Below are 15,351 nucleotides of genomic sequence, written 5' to 3' on the forward strand. Positions count from 1 at the left end.
GCTGTCACCACAATGATATTGAACTTAGTCTGAACACCCTATCTGCCTAAGGTGCTACAAACCATGGGCTCAAGTGATCCTCCTGCCTCAGCCACCCAAGTAGCTGGGACTACAAGGTGCCACCACGCCCAGCTTAATGTTTTTATTTTTTGTCCAGACAGGGTCTTGCTATGTTGCCCAGGCTGGTCTGAAACTCCTGGCCTCAATTGATCCTCCTGCCTCAGCCTCCCAAAGTGACACAGGCTCCTGGCCTATTTATTTATATTTTAATATAACTTTTAATGTACAATAGTTTCTTGCCTAATTTACAAAACAATTTCATTTTTTGAACTTCTTCCTCTTCAGAGCCTTCCATTCACCCTCCTGAGTGGCCAGGCTGTTAAAAAGCTGCCTTACTTTTCGCTTCCTTTCTGCATCCCTAAAAGAAACAAAAACAAATTGCCATTTTAGGTTAGTTTTTGAAAGGTGTCTTGCCCCTTTTCACACAAGAACCACAATAGCCTGAAGCTACCACGTCCAGGACAAATGGAGGGGAAACGAGTCCGCCCGCCTCAGACTCAGCCACTGCCCAGGCTGTGCACGAGGCGCGAATGCTGCGGTCCCACCACGGCTGTGCCCACACGCCCCCTTACCGCTCCATGATCTCTGAGAGCTGCATCCTAGCCAGGAACTGATTGTCCTTGCGGATTTCCCGGACGGCACCCTTAAATTCCCGCTTGTGTTTATGGATCAGCTTCTTCCTTTCTTGCTCCTCCTTACTGCTGCCTTGTTTCTTTCCAAACTCGAGGCTAAAACCAGAAAGCCAAGTAAGGAGGCAGGAGTCAGCGAGACCCTGCCCGGAAGTGTGCCCCTGCCCTCGCCCCTTCACTCAACTGCGGAACAGGCAGACACCCCCCAGCTCCCGCTGAAACCAAGCCTGGCCTCCTGGGGAGACGCTGCCAACACCCACACTTTGACCAGACGGGGGGTGAACAACTTCAGCGGGACAGGCTTGCTCTTCTCACAGGTCAGTGGCCGGTGGAGTTGCTTTTGGTTTTCCATTTCTGTCAATATGCTCTGCGACAGTTCCTAAAAACATGGAACACGCTGACACTATGATGATCTGTCCCCCCTGTGCCTCCATGGGCTTGTCCTCTGGGCCCCTCCGTGTCAGGACAAGAGGACACAGAGCCTGTGGCCCCTGCAGTGGGATGGCATCTTGTCACACCTCCTGCAGCCATGGCTCCACTGCTCCCCACCCCAGCCATTAAGTGAGGGGCTGGAGGGTTTATGCAGGCAGTCACAACAGTCTGTGCTGCTTGCATCCAGAGGAACTTGGCAAGACAGGGCACACACGGAAGCACACAGGAGAACCACCTTTGTGATGGTGACATGTATACACCAGAGTCCAGGTGTGCAGAACAGCACGATGGGACCAAGCAGAATGGGGTCTTGACCAGTCTTGGTGATTTGACCTTATTTTCCCTCTCCCAGAACCAGGTGTGTAAGGTGCCCACTTAAGGCCTTAGCTTCCAGAACGGTTGGCTGGTGGCTTCTGAGGAATCGTCCAGAAAGTAGTTCACTAATGTTGGTCCTACCTTCCCTGTGCACAGGTGTGTCCCGGAACTCGGGCTACCTGGCCGCCTGTACCTGCAGGCACAGCCACCCCTCAGCCTGTTGGGATGTAACCCCCAAGTGCCCAAATGCCTAATCTCCACGGGGACTCAGTGCAAGGGCACAGCCAACTCTGTCTACCCCAAAACCATAAACCCGTTGTGTCCCTTTGGCCAGCCCAAATTTTGTAGGACCAGACAGCCACTCTGTTCTTCAAATGAAAGACAAGCCACAGCCATGTCTATGAGGAGTGAACACAGATGCTACTGTCTCATCCTCATCCTCAGATCAGGCGAGGTGACTCCATGGGCAATGGGCACCTGCTCTATGTTCTAGGGACATGCCAGGAGTGGAACAGCTGAGGTGCTGTCCTCATGGAGCTCACATCCTAGTGGGGCAGAGACGACAGCACAATGTGCCCGACAGCGGTCAGCACTTGGAAAAGCAGCCTAGGCATCACCAAGCACTGCAGCCAGGGAAGGCCTGGCTTCCCAAGGGCAGGGGACCAGCCACACAGCCCAGGACAGCCCCAAGCAGGAAAAGAGCAACTGTGAAGACCCTGATTGAGGGGCGGCACAAGGAAAGTCGCCAGGGCCTTGAGGCCAGGTCACACTGGCTTTGTGCACAGCAGTCTGGGCTTTCCAGACGATTCAGAGATGCCACTGGAGATGCGAGATGCATGTGCAGCACTGGCACCTCCTGCTCTAAGGCACCTGGGGGCTGGCGTGCGCTGACGTGAGGGGCAGGTGGCAAGCAGGCAGATTTGGAATGGATGTGCCTGGAATACAGAACTCATTTTTGTGTACACACAGGAGTGCCTAAGTCCAGCTGAGGAGGCCTCTCAGGGCTTCCCGTCATCTTGTGTGGGACCATGGGACCATCCTCAGCAAACTCAGCAGGTGACTGCAGAGCTCAGGTGCTCCGCGTGGCCTGGAGCCAACTGTCCAGACCCTGGGGGGGCCGAAGGGATCCTCAACAGCTGGGCGTTGATGGACTTCCCGTGCAGCCTCCTGGAGGTGGCACCCGACGTGTGATGGTTCCCAGGTAACGCCAGGATCCATCCAGGCGCTGCTGCTCACTGCTTTGATTTTATTTCCCCTTCGTGCCTACGATTTTGCAGAGATGATGTCCCTGACTTTTAGAGCTGCAACCTCAATGACAGAAAGGCCAACTACCCTGATCCCAGCTCAGGGACATGTCTAAGCTGGGCAGAGCACCCTGGTGGCCAGGAAGCCTCACCTGGAGCTCATGGGGGTGGCTGCAGTCCACCAGGTGCTCCGTCAGGAGGGCTCGGAGAGGACTGGTGATGGCGTGGAAGGCCGGCAGGGTGCTGTACATGAGCACACAGTGCTTCAGCAGGGACAGACCCACGGCCACACAGGAAAGTCTGGGAGGGCAGGAGGCAAGAAGGGGCCTAGCTCAGCTTACTTCAGTCACCAACAAAACCAATGGCCTTGGCAAAAATGACCCCCTACCCGCCAAGCTGAAAAGCACGGGCCATCTCAGGTCAGGGTTCAGCATCTACGCCTACAGGGCGCAGCGCTGGGCGCTGGACAGGCATGTCACCACACTTCCCTGAACAGGAGGGAAGGCTGTGGGAAACCGTAACAACTTGAAGTGGGCGGCTTCATTTTAGTTTCCAAATTGGTATTTGGGAAATCAAACAGATATATTTTGAAAGTAGTGTAGGAAAGGTTTGCTTCCATAGGGAAAAGTGGCCATCGTACGAGCAAGCCTCAGAAAGCCTCTTAACCCAACATAAATCCAAACAACCAGGGTGGCAAATTAGCTAAAAATAAGAACGTTTCTGGCAAAACAAAAAGCGACAGTGGTTTCTTCTGCCTTTGGGGCTGCTGGGCCACCAAGTGCCCCCAGGAGCCTGCTCCCCGCCCGTACCTGATGTGATTGGCCTCCGTGGCTGTCTGGGTTCTCAGTCCACTTGCCCAGCGCAGGGAGAGGCTGCTTCTCTGCCACGTGGCCACGTCCTCCCTATCAGAGACCAGGAGCAATTCGGAGTTCTTCCCACGTGCTCTGAAAGGGTGCACCAGAGCGTAACCTGAATTCCAAATGCGACAGGACAGAGATGGCCTGAAGGTTACTGGGCTCACAGGGCAGGCTCTGCGGTGCCAAGCCTGTAGCCAGCTCACGTGTTAACAGACACGTACTGATTTTTTACCACGTTCCCTGGGTCGTGCCAGACACAGAGTTTCACCATGGACAGAGACGCCGCATACTGAGGTGGTGAAAGTTTTGGCGGAGGCAGGCCTGACCCCGCCTGGGAGGCCTGCTTGCTACACGACTTCCTGTGGGCCAACTGCATATCACATATGGCCCCCCCACCCCCCGGTGCTAAGGCCATGACCAAGAACCAACCAAAGTTCCTGCCCTTGTGGGCGACAAGGCAGGAAACTGCACCCATGGAAATAAACGAACTAGACAGAACATGACAAAGCAAACGGACGGACAGAAGGCAGGCACAGGACAAGGGGGAGGTGGGAGTGCTCGGTGAGCAGGAGGCTGGAGTTCACTGTAAAGGTCAGAGACAGCCTCTCTGAGGCGTGGACATCAGCAGAGACCCGGAGGATGTGCAGGAGTTAACCCAGCTTCTCCTGCGAGGGCGCTCAAGGCAGAGGGAATGGCCTGTGGGGGAGACTGCAGAGCAAAGCGGGAGGGGAAGGCGGCGGGTCGGCCTGTCCCACCCTTCCCACCAGGCCCAGTGACCAGCCCTCCCCACTGCGGCACGTGCATGCTGAATGTCAGTGACCTGGGCCTGGGTCTCCGCAGGCGGGAGCAGGCTGGAGGACTGGGCTCCTCTCGTGCCCAACGCTGAGCCCGACAGAGGAGCAAGTGGTGTCCTGGGAATCAGTGCAAGTCAGAGCTAGGGACAGCCACGCAGGAGAAGTCATGCCAGAAAGGGGAAGCCAAAGGACAGGCAGCAGACTTGGAGCACTGGAGGGACCACCTAGACACCTCTCCAAAGGACAACGACCGAAGGTGGGAAGCAACACCCCAGCATCGCTCCTAAGTGAGCACGCTGGATCACAGTGCTCAGCACCGCACGTGCACTGGAACCAGGGGCTCGGGTCCTCAGCCTTACCCCAGCACTCCCAGGAGGAAGCAGCGAGTGCTGGGGACGCGTCCAGAAGGGGCGGTGGGCACGACGGGAAGCCCTTGGAAGGAAGGAGCACCAAAGTGAGGACGCCAAGTAGAAGATCAACAAATGGGGAAACTCATTAGAACGTTGCTTTCGACTCTCTCCTTCCTAAATTCTGAGCATTACAGAAACTGTATAGAGCAGAGCTGTCCACGGGAGCCACATAAGTGATTTAAATTTTCTTACTGTCACATAAGAAAAAGTAAAAAGGTAAGATTAATTTTAATAAAACATTTCATTTAACCCAAAATATCAAATTAATTCAACACATAAAAAATTACTAAGATATTATATATACATGTGGCACTGAGTCTTGGCTGTCTGGGTGTAGTTCAGATTCGGGGCACGTCTCAGTTCAGACCTGCCACTTGTGGCTACCAGACACCAGCTGGACAGATAAGCCACACTGCTGTGCGCCACATGTGGTGTGCACACGCGTTCACACAGGGAGAAAGAGGATGCTCCTCAGGATGGTAGGACCAAAGAGTTTCTGGTCTTTTGTCTACTTTTCTGTATTCTAAACTTCCTATGATGAATATGAATCACTTAAAAAAAATTCTGAAGTACACAATATTTGAAAAGAGCTCCTCAGATCAACTCACCTTGGCTTTGTTTGTTTGGCGTTGCCATATAAAGAATCCCAAGAATATAATTCACGAGCTCAGGTATAAACCTCTGAGACAAAGACACGTACTCCAGGAACAAGCAGCACACAAACAGGCCCTTCACCACGTCTTGGAGGGACAGGACAGGGCACTGCAAAGGAACACAGTGGATAGTCACTGCTCAGGAATAACATTCTAGAATATTCCCAGATGAAGTGCACACACAGGGAGGTCATCTATGTAGAGGGAACCCCTGCACCTCACAGAGGTGCTGAGGGCGTCAGGTGAAGACAAGACAAAGAGCTTTACTACTGTACTGATTATAAAGTTCCCTCACTGCTGTACTGATTATAAAGTTCTCTATTGCTGTACTGATTATAAAGTTCTTTATTGCTGTATTGATTACAAAGTTCCTTACTGCTATATTGATTATAAAGTTCTACCATACGATCAGTGCAGTAAGCACGCACCAATCACATGCCTATGAATGAAAAAAAAACTTGAACTTTCTTAAGCCAGAAGGGGAACAAAAGCCCTTATCTCACTTGATACCTTCACCACTAACTTGAAAGGCTGTTTTCTGGGTCCCACCCTCTGTAACTCCTGAGTTGCTAAACTGTCCTCCCAAACCCCACCTGGGGCTGCTGGAGCTGGGTGCTCTGGAGGGAGGCTGGGGCCAGTTCTGATCCAGAACTCCTCCCTCCAGAACAGGCCCCTGCAGACAAACTTTCTGATGCCTGACCTCAGGGGTCAATCTCCAAGACCCTTAAACTGCCATGCTCTTATTCAGCAAGGCCCCGAGGAGACGTGGGTCTGACGGCCTGTTGGCGAAGCAGGGCTGGCCCACTGCACGTGGAGGACGACACACCTTAGTGAGCAGCTGGCTCATGCACACCAGGGCGGGAGTCACGACTGGGTGCCAGAAGTCAGAGGTCGGAAACAGCAGTCCCACAATCTTCAAATAAATGAGCTGGAAAGAAAGTGATATCGTGCAGATTAAAGAAAGTAAAGTGAAGTTTAAAATAATGCTTTCAAAATGGCTCAGTAGCAAAACTAGTACTAAAGCTCCTGGGGATACAGAGCAGAGCAGCTGTAGACACCGGGTCTTCATGGTGACCTCAGCGTCTACCTCCCTGCAGGGCAAGGCCCCCGCACCACCCCGACACGCACCAGCTCACACTCTGCCTTACACCCCACACACAGCGAGACTCTTCTGGAAGGTGCGACGTTTTCTTTCATAACTAGAAACAGGATGGGGCTGCTCTCTCGTGTGAGATTTGCAGGGGCCCAGCCTCAAGTCTTGGCGCTTCGCGCTCACAAGGCCAGGGAGGGCATCTGCCAGCGGGGTGCTCAGTGCCCTGCTGTCTCAGCTCAGAAGGAGGCAGCTGGGAGGTCTCAGCATCCAACGCCATCAGTTCTGCTCTAAGGTCGTAAGTTCAAAGGGAAGAAAAATCCCTGCCTTTCTAATTCCACTTCACAAAGCACACCAGGAAGAACGGCAAACGTTTCAGTTTGCTTTGGCCCTGGGCACAGACCTGGGCTCTGCATCATATCCTGACACTGTGAAGATGACGCGGTGCCAGCCTTGGAGTGGCCGCAACAGCTATTTCCACAAGAATCCATCTTTGTCTTGGCAGGAGGCAGCCTCTCATATCTTGGGCTAGAAACTTTATCTTCCCATATAACAAAGCACAATTTATCTGCACTAGAAGCTGAAATCAAGGCGAGGCTGGATATAGAGATAGCAACTTTCTCAACTACAGAAAAACATCAGTAACTGTGTGCAGCACAGCAGAGTACCCGAGAGCCTGCTCGGTGGTGAAATCCTGGCACAGCAACCCACCAGTCAAGTGACCCTGGGCACACTGCCTGAGCCCTCAATTTCCTCCTCTGTGTGATGGGTATGCCAAGCTCATGCCTGCGGAGTCGTGGTAAGGATGGGAAAAGACGTCACGTGTGCCCCGTCTGCAGCTGTAGTGAGCAAAACATGCTACTTATCACTGTTCCTTTTTCACCTAGACAATTAAAAAAATATTTACCCAGAAATATCTTACAGACTGCCTTAGCAAACCAGAGTTGAATTTTTCACAAAGGACAAATGAGAGACAAATTGTTTCCAATAGCTTCTAGTTCTGTCTGTCAGCTGTCATGCTAGGGTTGGCTGAGCAGCAGCCTGTCAAATGAAGCCCTTGTTCCTGCGAGAACTGGTTTCCAAAGCCAGAGCCAGGGAGTTGTTCAGGTACCGTGCTGGAGAAGAACCGTTATTATCAGTGATGGAGGGAAGCCTTGAGAATGGCCTCACACTCAGCAGAAGGAAAGACTTTTTCTTCTTGTACTGGCAAACAGGAGTCCTCCCCACCCCACAAGTAATGATGTTTCATTGGTTTGTTTTTATTACAAAAACATATAATGGCAAAAACCACTATAAGCAAAGTCAATAGACTTTGGGAAAAGTTCGCAACTCATTAAACAAACGATTAGTTTCTATTATACAGAACTCCCACAAAAATCACTAAGAAAGACCAACAACCTAATGGAAGAACCTGCAAAAAACCACGAAAAACCTGCACACAGAAATTCACTTGTCTTAAACACGTAAAAATGGTCTTAGCTTGATTCATAGTAAGAGAAATGTAAAATAAAACTATGTCAAGGTACATCACTTATGTTTCATATTGGTGAAGAAAAGACAGACAACTGGCAAGGCTGCGGGGACATGGCCCAACAGCGTTAAGAGAAGGAGAGGACGGACCCCGTCCCTCCATGGCACACACTGAGTGTGCACAGCTACGCTGGACTCCACAGAGGTGAGATTAACGATAAATCATCAAGAGGATGGTGACAAGTGACTTGGAAAAAGGAGGGGAGAGATGAGGGTGCTGGGGCTGACAGGGCTGCAACTCTAAATGGGGTCAGAAAAGGTCAGTTGAGAGGACGCTTAGCACAGAGACCCGTGGGAGGGGAGGGGCGCAGCTGGGCGCCGGGGGTGCAGAGCTGAGCGCCGGGGGTGCGAAGCTGAGCTGACAGGGCCAGGGCAGGAGGTCTCACTGCTTGGCTGAGTACATCTCCTCCTCACAGGACACGTGGACCAGAGCTCTAGGTTTCCATTCTGGTCTCTCAACAGGCCTCGGTTCTGATCATCCAACCTCCAAAGCCAGCACTTCTCATAAGCTGCCAGGGTCCAATTTCACATCACTTTTCGATGCAGGTACAAAGAGACTGGGAACACCTCCAAACCAGGGACTGCAACATCACCCTGAAGGGGGCTCAGAACAAGGCTCAGGAGAACAGACACCCGGCACTGCCCAGCCTGCCTTGCTGGGCTGTGACTGCAACAGGCGGCCGGCCTCCTCTGTGGCCTACCTCGGGGTGCTGAGAGGAGTCAACAGGACGGGACACGGAAACTCTCAGACCAGGGCCAGTCCAGGCAAAACCTCAACATTAGCAGTTACCATTATTAGTTTAGAAACAAGAAAGCAGAGGTCTAGGAAGGCCATGTCCCTGAGGAGGTAGGACATGACACAAAGCTGAGCTGACTACATCTTCCCAAGATCACATCTGAACACACACACATGGCTGTTTTGTTTTTGATGATGACAGTAGCAAGCTACGCTTTGAGGAGACCCGCTGCGGGTAAGGCAGAGCCCACAGGCTGTACCAGAGGGGCTGGGGGGTTAGCACAGTGAGGCTTTCCCACCGCCTGGCCGCAGGGTCTTACCACAGGCACTGATGCATCCTCCATGGCACCTGGAACCTGCCACTGTGATATCCACGTGAACTCAAGAGATGCTAGGCACCACCCAGTAGGTCCCATGTTCTTTCTGGTCCTGGCAGGGACTCTTACGATCACCACAGAGCTACTGGGAGGGCCTTCTAAAGGGCCCCCAGGCCCTAGGCCAATGTGGGGCTCTAAGGAAAATGGGGCTCAGGGAGGCAGGGCCGAGAGGCAGCCCTTGCTATGGCAGTGACAACCCCACAGTGTGACCTACAGGAAGAATCCTGGTGGTGACAACTGTCGTTTACTGACAGCAGTGTTGAGGCAGTGACATGACCATGTGACATGCGTTCACTCACGCATCTTGATGTCAGCCTTACCTCGTAGGTTACAGATTAGAATCATCGCCCTCATACAGCCGAGGAACGTGGCTCAGAGAGGCTGAAGAACCCACCCAGGACTAGAGCTCGAGAGGACGTGGGTTTAAGCCCAACACCTTGACGACATGCACGACTAACAGTCCTCAGTGGAAAGTGGGCTCCAGGAAGGCAGAGATTTGGTCTACTCAGCCCAAGGCTCTCACCTCAGTGTCACAATCACCCCGCAATCGCTGGTTAGACAGGCCAATGTGCAGCGAGGACGCTGGGCTGAAGCTCACAAAGAACTAATCACAGGAGCCAGCAACGGTCGATGGACACCACCTCACATCGTATTTGAACAGTCTGTTAAAACCACTAACAAATTCTGTATTTTTAAACCTCTACTAATTATTGTTAATCTATTTCAGCACAAACACTAGAAAATGGAATAAACAGCATTTTTAAGCAAGTATTTCTTAAGTTACTTAAGTTGAAAACATAGCACGAGGCTGTTATACAACTGTTAAAGGGGCTGGCAGCCCGGGGTAGGCAGGTAGGCCTGGGGTCTAACAGGTCTTGCTCCTGCCACCACCGCCATGGCTACCAAGGGTTTTTTCCCCAGCTCCTGTTTAGTTTAACTCCTTAATTTCAGGATGAAACTAAGCAATGAAATGACTTAAAAATGAGAAGAGGAACATGAGAATGTACAAAATAAAGCAGAATTTTCTTGGGTTGGGAAATAATACAGTGAATTAAAAAAAAAAACTTAAAAATTTCCGAGCAGTCCAAATGTCTCTCAACCTTTGAACAAACAGAAAAACCAAGACCAAGCAAAACCAGCCCACAGGCTTGGGGCCTGAGGGACAATACCGTGCCTCTGCTGCCTTCCAACGACTCTGCCTTCAAGACCAAACACAAACACCACCTGCGTGGAATCAAACCAGAACCTCGTCATCATATACACTTCACTGATTTGGTAAGGGCAGGACCATGTCGCTGTAGTTCTCTCTCCAGATCACCATGGACACTGTGGGCATCACCAACTTCTCATAGCCACGTGCACAGCCTCCATCATCAGCCCTCCAAGCAACGCTGAGCAGAAGCTGACCCACGGTCGCTGTGAGAATGGCTAGACTGAACCTGCCTCTGCTTACCACGTCCAACCCTGGCAATGCCGCCCGGCCTTTGGTCTCAATCATTTCTTCCATCTCATGCATGGCATCTCGGAGGACAAATTTCACAGAGTCACTTGCAGATTCAGGAAACATCTGGCAAAGACTATACAACTGCCTGTTAAGCAGAAACGTTAAGTGAGTAGAGAATGATTCCAGATAACAAAAACAAGGAAAAAACCTCCCAAACCATTTTCCTGTGATGTCACCTGCTGAGTAAGTTAGAACTGGAAGCCCCTGGATGAATCCACTTTTCCTCTTACTGACATCTGGCTGGCTTTCCTGGGGGCTCAGATAATTTTCCTAAAAGTGTCTGTAATAGTTTACAGTCGTTTTTGACATTTCCTAAAAATCTGGCCCTTTTAGTAGTATTGGAGGTGATGGTAGAAATAGCTCTGTTCGTAACAACACTACCGTTGGGAGAACACTGTGCGTGCCAGCTGTGGCTGACAGTTCAAAGCGGCTCTCCACATTAACTCATCTATTCCCCCTGACAAGTACTTTTGTGGCAGCATCTCCATGTATGCAGAAGAGGCTGGTCACACAGTGCAGGCCAGGAGGCCAGCCCCAGGGGGCACCTCTAGGTGAGCACCCTAATGCTGGACACCAGCACTTGCCTCCCGACTAAGACCTCCGTCCCTCCAGTGCTCTTCCAGCCACCAGCACCCAGGCCAGGGGTCACCATGTAAGTCACACACTTCTGTACAGTGAGGGCCAGAGCCCACCCTCGCCACCCCTATACAGGATATGCCGGCCATGCTTCCCTAGCAGGAGCTCCCAGGGGCACAGCCAGCCCCACTGGGTTCCACTGGGGTGTGGACTTGAGAGGGTAGGTCCCCGGAGTGACAAAGGGGCGCGTCTATCACACATTCCAAATACCTCTCTACCCATCCAGAGCTTCAAAGTTCGTTGGTGAATGAAACAAAAAATTAGCCATACTGTAGTACTAGAGCCATACTCTAGTATAAGTAAGTGTGAAGAGGCTCAATTGTTTTGAAGTCAACTTGTCTGTGGTTGAAGGTGACCAGAGCAGCAAATGCTAGAGCAAGAAGTCATCAAATTCCCACACTGGGTTCGTGCTGCGGCCTGTTTAACAAAGCCTGCAGGTCATCTGTCCACCTGGCATGTTGATGTCACCATTTTGTCTACCTTATTAATAACCTTAGAATGTATTTTTATGATTCTAAACAAAACGAAAATTGTTCAGCTCAGCCCCACACCCCAGATAACACAACATTTTTTTTACTTACACAACCAACTTATCAATTACTCTGAGGTCTGGAGGATCATCTGTAGCCAAATCTCCAACGTACTCCAAGAGGAAGCCGAACAGTTTCTGCAGGAACATGAAGTGGGAAATAGAGCTTGGTGCTCGGCACCAAGAACAAAACCACAAGCATCTAACTCTCAGGTCACTCGCACTCTGGCGACAACCAGGTGGGATGGGGGACCTCAGGGCCACAGGCATGAGCAGAACTCTAAAACGTAAGCAAAGCCACTGCTAGAACCTGCTCAACACTAGACGGTGTAGAGAAAAGAAAAGAAAGCCGAGGACGAGGTGTGCCCTCTCTAGAATGACAGAAAACACATGACTATGAAATCATAATCAGGAACACAGCCAGGACTGCACCCTGCTTACAGTAAATATGCAACATTTACTGAAAGAAAAAAGCACGTTCCAATAGCTACCAATTTACCTAAAAGTCTGGCTTTGCTGCCTGCTGGCTATGCAAGCCTTGGTTTCCTCATCTGTGAAAAGAAGGCCCGGGCCTGCTGCAAGGCCGAGAGGAGGGGTGGGAGGCCAAGCATGGTTCTGCCTGCTCCCACTGAGTGTCCCCCAGCTGTCACCACACAGACAACCAACTGACAGGCTGGCCCCGAGGCACACTTTGTCACTGTGCAACTTCAAGCAAGTCTGACACTCACAGAGACTAGGGGGTTATGCTAACACTCCTAATACTCAGCACATATATTCAATATTTATTCCAGCATACTTCTAATTTTGCTTTGTTTCCTACTGCGAGACTTGGATGGTTGCATTTCTGAATTCTTTCCACCACCAAAAGCTGTTCTTCCATCGATCTTCCTGACAATAAAGATCTCAGTTCCTCATAGGATTCGGGAGCTATCAAAAACACAAAACACACTCCACATGTAACATCTAAAATGCGAATTATTTACATTTCTGCTCACACAGGTAAAAACTAAACACAACGTAAGATTAGTTCTTTTACTTTAACAAAATAGAGACGTAAACACAACATTTTATAGTTATTTATTTTACCTCCCAATCGCCACAATAGCATCCAATTGGTCAAGAAGCCTGTGACTTCACTCAACTGGGCCACCCAGGAGGACCATGCCCAGAAAACCCCAGGAAGACATGATCCCCACCTTCCCTCCATTAGGAATCCACTTAAATAGCTGCATCGGTGAGCCTTGGGGACACGGTGCTGGTTTTTGTGCCCAGACTGCTTTAGAATGAGCTAAGCAACATCGCCTTGTGAGACTCTCACCGATCAGAGGCCATATCCTAGAGGCCTGCCTCGCAGCTAGTTTATCCTCTCCGGAAACAACCTTCAGTCACAGGACACTTCAGGTGTCTTACAAGAGCTGGACAGTTTTTCTCTGCATACCAAACACACCATATCTGTCTAAGATGTTACGTGGCCAAACCAGAATGCCCAGGTCCGAACGTAGGGAGCCTTCCCACAGGTGGTCACCAATCTTCTCGGCCCTGCTGGCCCACTATGCAAGGCTCACAGCACACAAAAAGGAGTGTGAAGACACTGCCATGGAAAGGTGTGCCTGCCTCACTTGGGAGCTGACCCACACAACTCCCCACGGTCACGCACTGAGACTTGGATCAACAGACACTGAGGAGAAGGATGACAGCACCTGCCCACACAGCAAAGATACACTCACGGGAATATGTCCAGGCACTCACAAGTGCACCCTTGGTCCCCACTCCACAAATGCCACCGCAGGAAGGGAGACAAACATGCACACAGCATGGCCAGGTCACGAGAGTTACCCTGAAACATAAGAAAGCCCGACTGCTCATCTACCTGCAAACGTATAGGGCAGCTCGGTGCTGGTACCGTTTCGAGCCTTTTGGCCCCGAGTTATAGATGCTTTCCCAGGACTCTGATGCTCTTTCTCTGGCTTCTCATTTTCTTCCTCACTCTCTACATCAGATGCCAGGTCCGAGTGGCTCTGTGGGCCATCACTCTCCTCTGGGTCCTCCCCACTGGAACCTTCGCTCTCGTCCTCCTCACTTTTATCCCCGCTGGCTTCCTGCCTTTGCTCTTCCTGGACGTCCTCCTCAATATTCATCTTTCCGTCCTGGGAAGAGAGCAAAGACAGGGCAGAGCAGAGATCATGATGTCCTACAACTGCACCAGGATCCTGCGTGCACAAAGCGTCAGTGCTGCCCACAGGCTGTGTACTCCCTTTGTCCCTGGGGCCTCCTCACCCACCCCTTCTAGGCCATTCCCAGAGCCACAGGAGCTAGAGGTTCCCAGAGAGCCCTGCACCAGGACACTGGGCAAGATTAGATTTTGCAAGCAAGCAGCACAGGACTAAGATTTGGAAGGTGTGTGGGTTTCAGCAGTAGAGTGTCCACAGCATCCCACCAGTGGTTTGGGGGATGCACCGGGGGACAGATAACCTAGTGTTTTCGCCATACCCAGTTTCCTGGTATAGAACTTTTCTGCTTGAACTCCCTGGCCTGTTTTTCTTCCCTGAACCCTGACTAATACACTCTAAAAGGAGAAGGTATAGACCTTTTAAGATTCACAAATTAAAAACTACACCAGAATTGGGCACGGTGGCTCATGACTATAATCCCAGCACTTTGAGAGGCTGAGGCCAGATGACTGCTTGAGGCCAGGAGGTTGAGACCAGCCCAGACAACATAGCGAGACCCCATCTCTAAGAAAAACCAATTTTTAAAAAATTAGCCGGGTGTGGTGGTGGCATGCACCTGTAGTCCCAGATACTCAGGAGGCTATGGTGGGAGGATCGCTAGAGCCCAGGAGTTGGAGATTACAGTGAGCTGTGATTGTGCTATTGTACTCCCAAAACAAAACAGAACAAAAATTGTACCAGTCCTGAGAAACTCAATTATGTTGGTCAAAAATATTCAGAATTTTAACCTTCAGTTAACTCCCTCCATATCTGCTGAGGTCTCCCAGACATAAAACAAAAGCAGGGGATGCCGACAACGGAGTAAACAGCAAGGCGTCTAGCTGACGTGGCTGTGCTAGCTCTGTCCCTTCTCCTGAGGGGGAAGCACCCCTGCCACAGTCTGCTCTATGAAGTCTGATGCCCGAGATCCCATCAACACCTAGATGAAGAACTGTAGAGACAGTGGCTAGGTCCTTTAAATGAACACCAGAAAATGTGTTTTTAAATTTTAAAAAAAAGGAAAGAAAATGAAGCCAAACATCTTACTTTGTAAGAAAGCAAACGTCTATCATCTTTATCCAGTACAAAGCCATCATTTAAATCATCTGCTGACACATGTTTTGGTTTCTTAAAATTTTCATCCTCATCCTTTCCAAGCATTCTTCGAAGTCTTTCAGCCTGCGCAGGAAGGAAAGGGATGTCATAGTGTGTGCTCCTCAGACGCGTGACAGCCCAGCTCCCCAGCCCCCCAGCGCTGACGCCATCTGGCTTGCTTTCTGCTTGCGGTCTTCAGACACGCAAACACTTGGTAACGTTACAGAGACGACGTCCTTATGTAACAAAA

The 15,351-nt window shown here is 50.9% G+C and overlaps 1 protein-coding gene across 3 annotated transcripts in view; it reads right to left on the bottom strand.

Moving 5' to 3' along the window:
- Window positions 1-249: 249 nt before the first annotated feature.
- NOP14 (NOP14 nucleolar protein) overlaps window positions 250-15,351 on the bottom strand; it is a 31,670-nt gene continuing 16,568 nt past the window's right edge. For 2 of the 3 annotated variants that reach the window (XM_045528216.1, XM_045528218.1), the window contains exons 7-18: window positions 15,054-15,185; window positions 13,667-13,943; window positions 12,593-12,723; window positions 11,849-11,934; window positions 10,581-10,716; window positions 6,221-6,322; window positions 5,350-5,503; window positions 3,490-3,649; window positions 2,833-2,980; window positions 950-1,068; window positions 633-788; window positions 250-418 (exon numbers count right to left, since the gene is read on the bottom strand). In XM_045528216.1, the coding sequence (XP_045384172.1) occupies window positions 319-418; window positions 633-788; window positions 950-1,068; window positions 2,833-2,980; window positions 3,490-3,649; window positions 5,350-5,503; window positions 6,221-6,322; window positions 10,581-10,716; window positions 11,849-11,934; window positions 12,593-12,723; window positions 13,667-13,943; window positions 15,054-15,185 (1,701 nt within the window). In that variant the 3' untranslated portion in view covers window positions 250-318. Of the gene's footprint in view, window positions 419-632; window positions 789-949; window positions 2,700-2,832; window positions 2,981-3,489; window positions 3,650-5,349; window positions 5,504-6,220; window positions 6,323-10,580; window positions 10,717-11,848; window positions 11,935-12,592; window positions 12,724-13,666; window positions 13,944-15,053; window positions 15,186-15,351 lie in introns of those variants that run through there. The other variant, XM_045528217.1, reaches the window with a different exon arrangement.

Source organism: Lemur catta, chromosome 17, assembly GCF_020740605.2.
Source record: "Lemur catta isolate mLemCat1 chromosome 17, mLemCat1.pri, whole genome shotgun sequence".
Taxonomy (NCBI): domain Eukaryota; kingdom Metazoa; phylum Chordata; class Mammalia; order Primates; family Lemuridae; genus Lemur; species Lemur catta.